Source organism: Myotis yumanensis, unplaced genomic scaffold (assembly GCF_028538775.1).
Source record: "Myotis yumanensis isolate MYYU_CA2020_CCGP unplaced genomic scaffold, mMyoYum1.0.hap1 SCAF_5, whole genome shotgun sequence".
Classification (NCBI taxonomy): Eukaryota; Metazoa; Chordata; class Mammalia; order Chiroptera; family Vespertilionidae; genus Myotis; species Myotis yumanensis.
Genome location: NW_027223756.1, coordinates 1003924 through 1017338, shown reverse-complemented (window position 1 = coordinate 1017338; position 13415 = coordinate 1003924). Strand labels below are relative to the sequence as shown.

Genomic DNA, 13415 nt, shown 5'->3' with positions numbered 1-13415 from the left:
CTATTTGTGTGAGTGGGTGGTGCCCCCCATCCTCTGGGGCTAAGGGAGGGCGACCAGCCTACGGCACATTAGACCAGGGTTTTAGCCTTGGCCCGACCGTGCCTCGGTTTCCCCTGGCCTAAAGGAAGGGTCACAAGGGTGGTGAGGACCTGCCGCCTGCCCAGCTCCACAATCCCGAGAGCCCGCGGCACCGAGCCAATCAGCGCCCAGGCCCCGCCCCCCCCCCCAGCGGTCCCAGAAGCTGCCCCCTTCGCCCGCGGCCCCGTCTCCCTGCTGTCTGCCCACTGGTGCGGTCACGGCCAAGCGTGCCTGCTGGCGTCCCGAGCACAGGCCTGGCGAGAACTGAAAAGGTGAAAGCGTTTATTTTCCTTCCCATCCACTGACGTTCCAAACACAAAACCCAGGCGCGGTTCGCCCGGTGGGCCCATGTGCAGTGCGGCCGTGACTGCGCGGCCGGAGGGGCGCGCGTGGTCCTGCCGCTAGGCCGTGTCCACCTCGCGCAGCCTGTAGTCCAGGATGGTGTCCTGGCCCTGGAACTTGAAGTAGCCCTGGAACTTCTTCTTCTGGAGCAGGAGGGGAAACCAGTAGCTGTCGTCCGGCCACATGTGGGCGAAGGGGATTTGGTCCAGGGGGAACCATTGAGGCCGCATCTCTGTGGGTGGAGAGCACGGATTCCAGCCGGGACTGAACCGGCCCGAGGAGCCCGCGAGCAGTGCCGCCAGGAGCACCTCCCCTGGGTCCTCAGGCTGTGGCTGCAGAGCAGGAAGGGGTCGGGGTGCTGGTGCCCTGGGGCCTGCCTCCCTGGAGGGCAGGGGCAGGGCTGCCCGGTGTGGCCTGGACTCACCCTCACTCTCCGTGGGCGTCCCCTGCACGCTGTCCGTGCAGAAGATGTGCACGTCCATCAGCTCGGGCTTCCCCACGAACTCAAACGTGATGTGGCCCACCTTGCATAGCGCGTCCACGGTCACCCCGCACTCCTCCTGCAGCTCCCTGCAGGGGGGATGGGGCGGGAGAGCGACAGCTGGAGCCAGGAGCTGGTCCTCAGAGCCCCCAGCACGGTGCCGGGGGACAAAGAGCGACAGGTTTTTAAAAAATTTTTAAATATTAAATTCTTTTAAAAAATACATATTTTTATTGATTTCAGAGAGGAAGGGAGAGGGAGAGAGATAGAAACATCAATGATGAGAATCACTAATCAGCTGCCTCCTGCCGAGAGGAGAGGCGGTGGCCACTGAGCTCCTGAGTCTGATTTTCTTTAAGCATCTCAGCGAATAAATTACAGCTGAAATAGCCTCCAGAGGTCAGGGTGATCCGCGGGATTAGGCCATTAGACCCAATGTGTCTGAGTCCTCGGTAGAGGCAATGAAAGTAACTATCATGCCACCTGGAGAGGAAGCTAAAGAAACTTGACCTACAAGGACAAATGGCAGACATAACTAGAACGTTTTTATAGAAACAAATAAATACAGGGCTGTGGAGGAGGGATCGCTAAACAGAGCTCAGACTCCCAGTTCCAGGGCTGCAGCGGCCCTGGGGTGACCTGACAGCAGGGACAGGGGATCGAGCCCACAACCCGGGCCTGTGCTCTGACCAGAATCAAACTCGGGACCCTTAAGTCTGCAGGCAGATGCTCTATCCACTGAGCAACACCAGCCAGGGCCAGAGTATTTGTCCACGGACGGGAAATGCGTCGTGTGGACCTCATGAGGGGTGGGGTCAGGGCAGTGACGGGCCACTGGTTTGGGTGCAGACTCGCTGTGGACCTTGTGGCTGCCCAGGCCTGCCTGTCAGCTGCTTGGCTGTCTCACGGGAGGAGGGTGGTAGAGCTGGGAACCCCCACCCGTCCACAGCTCCTGCTCCCCTGGGGCTGCAGGCTGCGGGAACCTGGGTCCTGAACCTGGGTCCTTTCCGCCAGAATCATCCCCCCTCTCTCTGTTCCTCCCTCCCTCCCTCCCTCCCTCCCACGCTGAGCACAGGGTCCCCTGCAGGCAGGGCCCGGCTGTTTAACTGGTCCAGCAAGGAGACCCTTCACCCCCCGGGCGTGGAGCTTTGGGCCTGTTCTCAGGGCTGCTGCTCAGAGGGGTAAGGTCAGCCCGGCACCAGCACAGCCAGGACGGCCCGGCCACGCCAGGGCAGGCACCCGTTTTAAAGCGTTTGCAGTTGCATCTGATGGCAGACACTCTGGCAAGCAGCCCGGGACCCCTCACCCAGAAGGAGCCTTGCACCCCCACACCCTGCAAGGAGCTGCAGACGCCACACCGTGTCCCCGCTTTACACGCAGCAGAGCGGCTCGGCCTCAAGGACTTCAACCGGTTTCTCCACCGCTGTTAACAGAGGAACAGTTTCCACCTGCTCATCACGAAGCCCCTGGCCTGAGCCCTGAGCCCCGAGCCCCGAGCCCCGAGCGCGGGTACACCGCACCGCTGATCCCCCGACAAGCTGCGCAGCGCGGCTCCGTGGCTTGGCGGCCCGTCACCCGCAGGCCAGGGCCTGGATCTGTGCTGGGACTCAGGCTGCCGCTGCAGCCCTGGAACTGGGAGTCTGAGCTCCGTTTAGCGATCCCCCTCCTCCATGGCCCTGTATTTATTTGTTTCTATAAAAACGTTCTAGTTATGTCTGCCATTTGTCCTTGTAGGTAAAGTTTCTTTAGCTTCCTCTCCAGGCGGCCTCAGCCGCATGATAGTTACTTTCCGTGCCGCTACCGAGGACTCAGACACATTGGGTCTAATGGCCTAATCCCATGATCACCCTGACCTCAGGAGGCTATTTCAGCTGTAATTTATTCGCTGAGATGCTTAAAGAAAATCAGACTCAGGAGCTCAGTGGCCACCGCCTCTCCTCTCGGCAGCAGCTGGCGGATCTCGTCTTTGAAACCTTCACCTCCTGAGTCAACATTCTAACTGGCGAACCTTCCCCGAGTTCAGGGCGGCGTGAGAAACGCCAGTATCCCCTCCCGCAGAGCTACAGCTCCTGGGGTGACCCGACAGCGGGGAAAGCACACCCACACCGGAAGCAGCTAACGGGAACTCAGTGCTTAATGCGCGGCAGCCCCAAATCCTCTATGTGCAGCTCTAGTCTTCACAACCATGCTAAGGGGTAGGTACTGTTATCTTTAAAACTTTTTATTAAATGTTTTTATTGATATTAGAGAGGAAGAGAGGGGGGAGGGAGAGAGAGAAACATTGATGTGAGAAACATCGACTGGTTACCTCCAGTACCACCCCTCGGGGGACAGAACCTGCGACCTGGGCACGTGCCCTGACCGGGAATGGAACTGGCAACCTTGCCGTGCACCGGCCGACACTCCACCAACTGAGCCGCACTGGCCAGGGCCTGTTGTTACTCCCATTTTGCAGATGAAGACGCTGAGGCTCAAGGGTTAAGCACCTGCTCCAGGTCACATGGCTCAAAAGGGTGAAACCAAGGGTCTAGCTCTACAGCCGGAATCTGCATCCCCTGCCGAAGCTGGGCCTGCGGTCAGGCCCACGCCTCCCTCACCTCTTGGCCCCGTCCTCGATGGTCTCTCCTTCGTGAACTTTGCCCCCGAAGCCATTCCAGCGGCCGGCCCCGAAGCCCCGCTTCTTCATGCCCAGGAGCACTCGCTGAGGCTGCAGCACCAGCACCAAGGTGTAGAGCCTGGAGGCGCTCATGGTCCCGAGGGTTCTAGGAGGAAGGCGGAGCGGGGTTGGCTTGACTTGGGCGTGGGGGTGTGGATGGAAGCAGGTGTGCTGCGGGGGCAGGGGCAGGTGGGCAGAAATGTGCTCTGGAAGGAAGGGACGGAGCCTGCTGGTGACCTCCCAGCTCTGCACTGTCCATGAGCAAGCGGTCTGGGCTGGCAGGAGGCCGGGCCTTCAGACCCTGAGGCAGCAGGAGCGGGAGGGACACACCTTCCCTTCCCCGCCCCTAGCGCAGGCCCCGCCCTTAGCCCAGGTTCGGCTTTAGCCCAGGCCCCGCCCCTAGCGCAGGCCTCGCCCCTAGCCCAGGTTCGGCTTTAGCCCAGGCCCCGCCCTTAGCCCAGGTTCGGCTTTAGCCCAAGCCCCGCCTTAGCGCAGGCCCCGCCCTTAGCCCAGGTTCGGCTTTAGCACAGGCCCCGCCCCTAGCGCAGGCCCCGCCCCTAGCGCAGGCCCCGCCCTTAGCCCAGGTTCGGCTTTAGCCCAGGCCCCGCCCCTAGCGCAGGCCTCGCCCTTAGCCCAGGTTCGGCTTTAGCCCAGGCCCCGCCCTTAGCCCAGGCCCCGCCCTTAGCCCAGGTTCGGCTTTAGCCCAAGCCCCGCCTTAGCCCAGGCCCCGCCCTTAGCCCAGGTTCGGCTTTAGCCCAGGTTCGGCTTTAGCCCAGGCCCCGCCCTTAGCCCAGGTTCGGCTTTAGCCCAGGTCCGGCTTTAGCGCAGGCCCCGCCCCAGCACGTGCTCCTCTACACAAGGAGGGCAAGTCCAACCGGAGTGCTCTGTGGTTGAGCACCCACCTGTGAACCAGGAGGTCAGGGTTCGATCCGGTCGGGGCCCAGGCCCGGGTTGCGGGCTCCATCCCCAGCCTGGGGCCTGCAGGCGGCAGCCGGTCCATGATCCTCTCTCATCACTGATGTTTCTCTCTCTCCCCCTCTCCCACCCTTCCTCTCTGAAACCAATAAAAATATATTTTTGCAGGAGGGCAGCCCTCCCCCTCGCCCACTGGCACCACAATAAGCATCAGTTTGCCCCATGGCCGTCCGTCCCCCTCTCCCGGGTGCACTGGCCGCCGCTCACCCGGTCCCTGCTCCCCCAGCTCACCTGCTTGGCGTTCCACGCGCTTTCAGTCCGGCGCGCTGCTTCCGGGGGCGTGGCCTCCGGCGGAAGCGGAGCCAGCACTTCCGGCGGCGGAAGCGGGTCGGCGCCCATGGCGGGGTGAGCGGTGGCGGGCGCGCGGGGTGCCGAGGGGGGCGGCGGGCGGCAGGGCACGTGCGGTCTGCGCTCAGCGGCATTTATGCGGCGCCTGCTGCATGCGCGCAGGAGGCGGGAGTGGCCGGGGGCCCGCACGGGTGTCCTCGTCCGGACGGACACCGACTCCGCCTCCGTCCTGGCCCGGACTCGGTCCGCCGGGCGATGGGGGGCTGCGGACGCGAAGCAAACAGTCGGCGAGGCTCCGAGGAGCGACGGGCGGGCAGAGAGCGGTACCGGGTTTTAGGAAGGGGAGGGGCAGGTGAGGGGGCCCCGCAGGTGGAGGTGAAGCTGGTGAAGAGCACCCAGGCCTCCAGGCTGTGGCTGCTGAGAAAGGAAGGGCTGATTGGCCGAATCCGGGAAGTGGATGTGGACGTGGACGTGGACGTGGACGTGGACGTGGACGGTCAGAGGCCCGCTGCCCAGATCAGGGGGGTTGTTTGTGTAACTCCAGCTCACCCCTCCTCCTCGGGGTTGGTTCTGGCACCAGGACCATCGGCCCTCTTCCCTGAGGCTGTGGCACTTGAAGGCCGTGATTCCTGAGTTATTGTCTTCAGATCGTGTGAACATGCCTTGGTGTTGAACAGGCTTTGGCCTGGAGCGTGTGTGTGTGTGTGTGTGTGTGTGTGTAATGATAGTTTTTTTTTTTTTCCATCAGAAAAATGTGATAAAAACATAATAAAAGTATAGAACCTATTCTGTAGATCTGAGAGTTAAATGAAGACTCCTGGCAGTTGCTAAACTGTTAAAACCTAACTTTTCCAAAGAGACTTGGGGCTTGCCCTTAAACTATTCACACCAGTTGATTCAGTTTCGTTAAGAAATGTGCTGGTCAGGTGTGGTTTGGTGGTTGAGCATTGACCTCTGAACCAGGAGGTCACCTTTCCATTCCCTGTCAGGGCACATGCCCCGGTTACAGGCTTGATCCCCAGTAGGGGGCATGCAGGAGGCAGCCCATTGAGGATTCTCATTGATGTTTCTCTCTCTCTCCCTCTCTGAAGTCAATAAAAATACATTAAAATTAAAAAAAAAAGAAATGTGAAGGTCAGGATCTCTGGCCACGGAACTATCTCACCAGGAACCACGTAGCCAGGCAAGGCCACGTCCTCCCGGAGCTGTCTCCCGTCTCACCACCTAGCGAACAGCTGTACCAGGCGGGAAAGAATGTTCCTTTTGCTATGTCAGTGCCACTGACCAGGACTGGGGGGATCTGGGTTGATACAAAGAAGGTGCTGTCACTGATGTCTGAGTTTTCCTTATGGAGAAAACTTCAGGAGAGGAAAACACTTATTGATTGATGGATTTGAGAAATAGAGAGAGAGAGAGAAAGAGAGAGGGAGACACTGATTCCACCTATTTATGCATTCATTGGTTGGTTCTTGTATGTGCCATGACTGGGGCTCGAACCCGCAACTTGGGCACATTGGGACGATGTCCTAACAACTCAGCTCCCCGCCAGGGCGAAGAACACTTCTCGACCACAGGGAGCTGCCCGCTGTGCCAGTGCTCAGGCTGCTGTAGCGAGGCCCCGCAGAGCGGGCGGCTTTAACAACCGAAATTCATTCTGACGTGCTGGCCGAGGAGCAGTCCAGAATCAAGGTGTCAGCAGGCTGCTTTCTTCTGGGCCTGTCTCTGTGTGGGCGGCCGCCTCCTTCCTGAGTCCCCACCTGGTTGTCCGTCTGCCTGGGTGTCCTAACTCATACGGACACCAGTCCTATGGGATTCGGGCCCACCCCTCTGACCTCATTTTAGCTTAATTACCTCTTTAAAGACCAGTCCATTTTGAGGTGCTAGGGGTTGGGACTTCCGTATAAATTGTGGGGCGTCCCAGGTCAGCACCTGAACCCGCTTTCTGACTGGTTTGTCACATTGCCTCCCTCGGGGGCCCCGGTGCTGCACGTCTACAACGGCACGGCTTGCCCCGGGCCCGCCAAGCTTGGGGCTAGTGGGTACGGGATGCCAACCCGGCTGCCCTTCCCTCGCCAGGTGCTGCAGGCTGGCGTGCGCGTCCCTGCAGCGCCACAGGCTCCACACGGCGGCGAGGCACTGCAAGGCCCGCACCGGCGCCGAGCACCTGTGGCTGACGCGGCACCTGAAGGACCCATTCGTGAAGGCGGCGAAGGTGGAGAGTTACCGGTGTCGGAGCGCCTTCAAGCTTCTGGAGGTGGACACGAGGCACCGGATCCTGCGGCCCGGCCTCCGGGTGTTAGACTGCGGGGCGGCCCCCGGGGCGTGGAGCCAGGTGGCGGTGCAGAGAGTCAACGCTGCAGGCACAGGTGGGTCTCAGGTGGGTCTCGCAGCTCTAGGCCAGCGTGAGCCAGAGGCCCGAGGACAGAGCGGTGGTGCGCTCTCTGAAGGTGGTGGTTTGGTAGTAATAATGGTAAAGACAGGACACCGACATGTTCAGAATGAAAGGTGCGGTGATGATTAGAATCGCCTCGGATCACCCCGCTCGTGTGTGGTGTGCGTCCCTGCAGAGTTCTTTTTTTTTGCACACGCAACGCCGTACCCACGTGCTTTTCGGAATGCGCTTCCACCGCAGCCCTCTTGCTGCCGAGGAGCCTTACCCGGCCTTTTCCGCTGGATGGCAGTGCTGTCCCTGTGACCGCACCCGGTTCCGGTCCTGCTGCTGAAGCCCTTGGCTCCCCGAGGTCCCGCTGGGGCGCTCCGCTTGCACAGCTGGGGCTCCGGACTCTCAACTCGGGCTCAGTCCGAGGGACGCAGCTTTTATCTTTCATATTTTCGGGTTTTGTCAAAGGTGTTTTTTTTTTTTTTTTTAAAGAGGTAGATTTATTTTTTTTTTATTTTTTTATTTTATTTTTTTAATATATTTTATTGATTTTTTACAGAGAGGAAGGGAGAGAGATAGAGAGTTAGAAACATCGATGAGAGAGAAACATCGATCAGCTGCCTCCTGCACACTCCCCACTGGGGATGTGCCCGCAACCCAGGTACATGCCCTTGACCGGAATCGAACCTGGGACCTTTCAGTCCGCAGGCCGACGCTCTATCCGCTGAGCCAAACCGGTTTTGGCAGGTTTTTTTTTTTTTAATCCTCACCCAACATTATGCTTATTGATTTTAGAGAGAGGAGATTGGGGGAGGGATGGAGGGAGGGGAGACAGACATCGATATGAGAGAGAACATCGATTGGCTGCCTTCTTCTGCACTTACCCCAACCAGGGTTCGAACCCACAACATAGGTATGAACCGTGACTGGGAATCGAACCTGCAGCCTTTCCAGGTAGGGATGGCGCTCTAACCCACTGAGCCACACCAGCCTGGGCTGTCAAAGGTGTTTTTTTTAAAATATGAAAAAGGTTCCCCTGATTAATAAAACAGGTAAACCAACACCCATACAACTTAGAAAACAACATCATCCTTTTGAACAGGTCCTGGGGGACTGTCCCCGCATCTAGGGCATCAGGTCTTGGCGCTGCAGTGAGCCTTCTTGCCATCTGCATGCCCAGCCGTAGAGTCTGAGGGTCCTGCGTGCGCTGGCGTTACATGACATTTGTGACAGTTCACCAACATCTCTCCCAGCTGCCTTAGAGCGGGGACATTTGTGCCCGTTTTCCTCACGAGAAAACTGAGGTAGAGAGTGGAGTGACCCGCAGAAGGTATAGCATTGGGCCTGCCTGGTTCACTCAGCAGCCCCGCCACATGGCTGGGTGGGGCACCGTGGGGCTTGAGAATTGGCATAAAAACATTGTTTTTAGTCCCCATGCTTGTTGACCGAGTGACTGAACTTGGGTCAGAAATGTCCCTGGCGCCACCGCAGTGGTTCCTGTCCCCGACGGGCTGTGTGGAGCAGCAGGAGGCCACGGTGGATGTGGGGAGAAGTGGAAGCAGAGCATGTGGGCGAGCAGCTTGCTTTCTCTTCCTCCCGGAAGTTGCCCAACTGCACCCAGAGCGATTTGCCTCGGTGGTCACTCCTGCGGTGGTGACGATGCTCGGGGAAAGCACCGAGCCGGCCAGCCGCTGCAGGAAGCCGGATGTGGGCAGGGACCACTCTTGGCCCTTATTCTACATCTGCCCTTTCCCCCGTATCTCGGCCTCTTTTTAATGGAAGGAATTCGGCTGAAGCTGCAGACAGACTTGTTGGTTTAACCCAGGGGCACTTTACATGCTAGTGTAACAGTTTCTGTCTTCGCTCACCAGGTGAGCAGTCTCCGGGATGAAATGAAATGACATCAGAGCTGGAGACGCGTCCGGGGTATGGCCCCGGTCCTGCCTTCCACTCGGACAGCACTGGCCTCTCTGGGCGGGTTTTCTCAGATGTGGCGGGAAGCACCCCACTCCCCCACGTGTGCACGTGCAGGATGTAGAGTGGGAAACGGCCCGTGTCCGCCTGTCTGCACGTTAGCTCTTTTCCTTGGTCCTATTTCACGACTTCGAGGCATGTGCTTTTGTGGGAAGAATCGGTGTAAATAACTAACTCTCAGTTTCTTCCTTAGATCCCAGCAGTCCCGTGGGCTTTGTGCTCGGGGTCGATCTTCTTCACATCGCCCCCCTGGGAGGAGCGACTTTCGTGTGCCCCGCTGACGTGACGGACCCACGGACCCTGCAGAGAATCCAAGAGCTGCTTCCCGGCGGGAGAGCAGATGTGGTTCTGAGTGACATGGCCCCCAACGCCACAGGCATCCGGGGCCTGGACCACGACAGGCTCATTGGCCTGTGCTGGTCGCTTCTGGACGTGGCTCCAGACCTGCTGTGTCCCGGGGGCACATTTCTCTGTAAAACCTGGGCTGGAAGTCAGAGCCACCGGTTACAGAAGAGACTGACGGAGGAATTCCAGAGCGTGAGGACCCTGAAGCCTGAGGCCAGCAGGAAGGAGTCCTCAGAGGTGTACCTCTTGGCCACACAGTACCGCAGAGCCCGGGGGCCCGGGGGGGCCTGAGCTCCCGCCCGCCCTTGCAGGGCCTGGTCACTGCACACGTCGCTGCACTCTGCGGGGCTGGGAGGCCCGGGCTTGACCTGGGAGGCAGCGGGCAGGACAAGTGGGGGTCTTTATAGACTGAAAAGAGGACAGAACTGTATTCAGTGGCCATGATAAAAACGGTCTGTCACGTGGTTTGTGAAGAGGAAGTTATCCTGAGAGAGGGACAAAGATGAAAGGACAATCCGACAGGCTGGGCAGGGAAGGATAAACACAGGCAGCCGGAGAGCCGCGCCTGCCACACGCTCGTCTTACAGGCTGAAGTGGCCACAGAGCAGGTCCCGCCTCTGCTCCGAACAGCACAGGTTTCCAGCTGAGATTTTGGCTCTACAGCGTCATGTAGGAAAATCTGAAATTCCCGTCTGGGGACTAAAGTCCTTCTGGTGGATGATCCGGAGATGCAGCCACCCTTCAAGCAGCGATGTCCCCAGGCAGTTAGGGAGACACTCGTGTGAACTGTGCATGGGCGGGTGTGCTTTGGGTTTTGCTGGAAAGACAGGGCTGTAATACTCGGGCTCCCTGGACAGTAAAGGTCATTGCCAAAGCAGGCAGCATGCGTGTGATTTCCCTTTTCCTTCCAGGGCAATGAGGCCGCTTTGTAAACAGGTAGGCTGTATTGCCTGAGGGATTCCCATGCTTTTAAGTTTGCTATTTTTTTTATTTTTTTTTAAAATATATTTTATTGATTTTTTACAGAGAGGAAGGGAGAGAGAGAGAGTTAGAAACATCGATGAGAGAGAAACATCGATCAGCTGCCTCCTGCACATCTCCCACTGGGGATGTGCCCACAACCCAGGTACATGCCCTTGACCAGAATCGAACCTGGGACCCTTCAGTCCGCAAGCCGACGCTCTACCCACTGAGCCAAACCGGTCTTGGCATAAGTTTGCTATTTTTTAAAAAAAATCTTTTATTGATGTCAGAGAGGAAGGAGAGGGAGAGATAGAAACATCAATGATGAGAGAGAATCATCGATGGGCTGCCTCCTGCACGCCCCCCACTGGGGATGGAGCCCACACCCAGGGCCTGTGTCCTTGACGGGAGTCAACCCAGGAACTTTCAGTCCGTGGGCTGATGCTGTATCCACTGAGCCACACCAGCCAGGGCTTAAGTTTGCTTTTTAAAGCCGGTTCCTGGTTTCTTCAAAGCCCTTTCCTGGGGGTGTGCTCGCCCCCAGGCAGTGATGAGTGGGCCAGGGCTCCCTGGGTCCGTGGCTGAGTCCAGCGGCCTGGAGTGGGCTGCAGGGGAATTCCGGTTCTCATGCCATTGCCGGCGGTCGCTGGTTAAGTCCGGGACCCCTCCTGCTACTTCCATCACGCGCTCCCCGTCCGGTCCGTTCATTTTGGGGCCACGTGTCTCACCCTCTGGAAGAAGGGCACTCAGCCCACACCCCACGCCATGGGCAGCGGCAGGCAGCGCTGGGGGAGGAATCACGCTCCTGGACAGACCCGGGTGGCTGTCGGGCGGGCGGGGCGGGGCGGGGCGCTGGCTGAGGCCTGGAGGACAGGGCGCCGGGAGGACGGTGGAGCGGCCTGGCACCCTCCCCCCGGCCCCGGCCCCGAGGAGACGGGGCCGCGGGCGGTCAGGGAAGTACCCGGGCGTCCCGGGGTCGGAGCAGCGGAGCGCGCACAGGTCCGGCCCTGCGGGGCGGGCGATGCCACACAACACGGTGCGAGGCAGCGCCCGGCCGAAGCCCGTCTTGCGTGGGGCGGGGCGCCCTGACGGCCCCGCGGAGGAGCGGGTGCAGGATTTCGCGCGGAGCCCCAGGGCCAGCCGCCGCGCAGCCTGGCAGCTTCCGGCCCCGCCGGATCTCGCGAGAGCTCAGCCGCAGATCTCGCGAGAGCGCAGGCGCCGAGGAGGGAGATCTGAGCGGCGACAGCGGCAGGAGCGGACCCGGCTGGTGAGGTGGGTGCGGGGGCCCGGCCGGGCTCGGCCTGGGGCGAGGGGCCGGGGCGGGGGTTGTGCAGCGGGGCGGCCCGGGGTCGGGGTCGGGGTCGGGGCAGGGCTGCCCGCTGAGGCCGAGGCTGGGCGCCGCCCCCTCCGTCCTTCTCCGGCCCGCGGACTCGGACCCGGCGCCCCTCGGCCCCGCTCCCGGCTCTGTCCTTCCGTCCCTGCTCCCCTCCTGCGACCCCGCACCCCCTCCTCCGTCCCTGCTCCCCTTCTCCGTCCCCGCACCCCCTCCTCCGTCCCTGCTCCCCTTCTCCGTCCCCGCACCCCCTCCTCCGTCCCCGCACCCCCTCCTTAGTCCCCGCACCTCCTCCTTAGTCCCCGCTCCTCCATTCGGCTCCCCCTCCTCCGTCCCTGCTTCCCCCTCTTTTCCCCCGGCTCCCCTGCAGCCAGGTCTTGCTGTCCATCTGAGCCGGGGCCAGTCCAGCCCAGCTGCCCTCAGCGCCCCCTGCGGGTCCCCCAGGGCGTCTCCTGGGAGAAGGAGCAGCTGGACAGGCCGGGGCCGAGGGCCGAGGGCTGAGGGCTGCGCCTGGGGTCGGGGGTCCGGGGTCCCGGGGGTGGGGTGGGGTGGGGTGGGGGGGGGTGGGGGGGGGCGGGGAGGAGCGGGCCCTGTCGGTGGAGCCCTGGCAGGGCTGGCCCGGGGCACCTGCGGGAGCCGCGTCCATTCCTGGGTGCGTTCACAGCAGCAGCAGAGCCCGTGGCGGGCGGTGGGCGTCCTGCAGTCTCGTAGGTTCCAGAAGTCGTCCTGCCGCCCAGGACCAGAGAGGCCTCGGAGAGCAGAGAGTGTGGGCGCCCAGCTCAGGCCACTGGACCGCAGTGTCCATCCAGCAGTCAGGTTGGATGAGAGGACGGAGTTGAGCTGCGGCCTTGGGCGTGTGGAGCGGCCTGGTTGCAGGCAGTTGAAAGCGTGTGTGTTCTTTTCATTCTAGAGCATCACACGCTCCAGTCCTTACAGGACGGCATCTTGAGAGGAGGTAGTGGCTAAATTTCCCATCGCTGATGGAAGGAACGGCCTGGTCTCATCCGGCAAATGCAAGGGTTAGCCCTGCTGCCTCCCGCCCGCCGGCCTGCATCTGCGAGGCTCAGGGCAGGGCAAGCTTGGGTCCATTTTCCACGTGTAGTCTGGCAGGAGGCGAGAGGACAGGCCTGTGCCAGGTGGGAATGGCGGCCTGGGGAGACAGGGTGTGCCTGCTCGAGGCCGAGGTCCTAGTTAGTGGGACATTCCGGGTCCAAGTAAGATTCCTCACCTGATGGCTTGTTGGTTTGTTTGTTTGGGGGGTGGGATGGGGGGTGGGCGGGGAGGCCTGCGAGCCAGCTTTCCTAAGGGGAAACACTTCTCGCCTGTGGAAGTGACGCTTCTGCTGGGAACTGCCCCTCCGCTCCCTCGCTCGCTCGCTGGGCCGGCTGGGCGCCGGCGGGTGTGAGGCCGGAAGAAGCCGAGGTTTGTGGATGCGGGTGTTTGGCTGCTGCTTGTCCTCAGCCTCCGTGCTGGGCTCGTGGAGCAGCGGACCTGCAGGCCAGGCAGGCCCGGCACAGTCTCCGTCGCCCCTTCCTGAGAGGCCTCAGGGCGGTTCCGAGCAGCATGAGAGTCAGACTGTTGGGCAGCGGTTGTCCCTCTG

The 13415-nt window shown here is 60.7% G+C and overlaps 3 protein-coding genes across 5 annotated transcripts in view; 2 read left to right on the top strand and 1 right to left on the bottom strand.

The window, feature by feature from the left end:
• Positions 1-343: 343 nt before the first annotated feature.
• Positions 344-4814, bottom strand: NUDT1 (nudix hydrolase 1). 2 transcript variants are annotated; one of them, XM_070414259.1, is made up of 5 exons: positions 4764-4803; positions 4460-4611; positions 3499-3663; positions 845-990; positions 344-652 (listed from the first exon to the last, which is right to left on the bottom strand). In XM_070414259.1, the coding sequence occupies exons 2-5, from the start codon at positions 4555-4557 to the stop codon at positions 480-482; spliced, it is 582 nt and encodes a 193-aa protein (XP_070270360.1). In that variant the 5' UTR covers positions 4558-4611; positions 4764-4803; the 3' UTR covers positions 344-479. The 2 variants fall into 2 exon arrangements, with proteins under 2 accessions (XP_070270360.1, XP_070270362.1); XM_070414261.1 differs by lacking the exon at positions 4460-4611 and having other exon boundaries at positions 4764-4814.
• A 39-nt stretch (positions 4815-4853) lies between these two features.
• MRM2 (mitochondrial rRNA methyltransferase 2) lies at positions 4854-10397 on the top strand. The gene is made up of 3 exons (XM_070414258.1): positions 4854-4877; positions 6897-7186; positions 9368-10397. The coding sequence occupies exons 1-3, from the start codon at positions 4870-4872 to the stop codon at positions 9808-9810; spliced, it is 741 nt and encodes a 246-aa protein (XP_070270359.1). The 5' UTR covers positions 4854-4869; the 3' UTR covers positions 9811-10397.
• Positions 10398-11682: 1285 nt separating this feature from the next.
• Positions 11683-13415, top strand: part of MAD1L1 (mitotic arrest deficient 1 like 1) — a 147358-nt gene continuing 145625 nt past the window's right edge. Inside the window, exon 1 of one of the 2 annotated variants that reach the window (XM_070414256.1) lies at positions 11683-11754. The gene's annotated coding sequence lies outside the window, so the exon portion shown is untranslated. The remainder of the gene's footprint in view (positions 11755-13415) is intronic. The other variant, XM_070414257.1, reaches the window with a different exon arrangement.

What these genes read in the sequence shown, in the direction of transcription:
- NUDT1 (XM_070414259.1), bottom strand. Translation starts at nt 4,557, where the DNA reads ATGGACCGGCTGCCGCCTGCAGGCCCCAGGCTGGGGATGGAGCCCGCA. An exon ending in CCTGACCTCCTGGTTCACAG is followed by an intron (nt 3,664 to 4,459) that starts GTGGGTGCTCAA and finishes CCTTCCTCCTAG; the next exon opens with AACCCTCGGGACCATGAGCG. An exon ending in GACGCCCACGGAGAGTGAGG is followed by an intron (nt 653 to 844) that starts GTGAGTCCAGGC and finishes CTCCACCCACAG; the next exon opens with AGATGCGGCCTCAATGGTTC.
- MRM2 (XM_070414258.1), top strand. An exon ending in AGTCAACGCTGCAGGCACAG is followed by an intron (nt 7,187 to 9,367) that starts GTGGGTCTCAGG and finishes TTTCTTCCTTAG; the next exon opens with ATCCCAGCAGTCCCGTGGGC.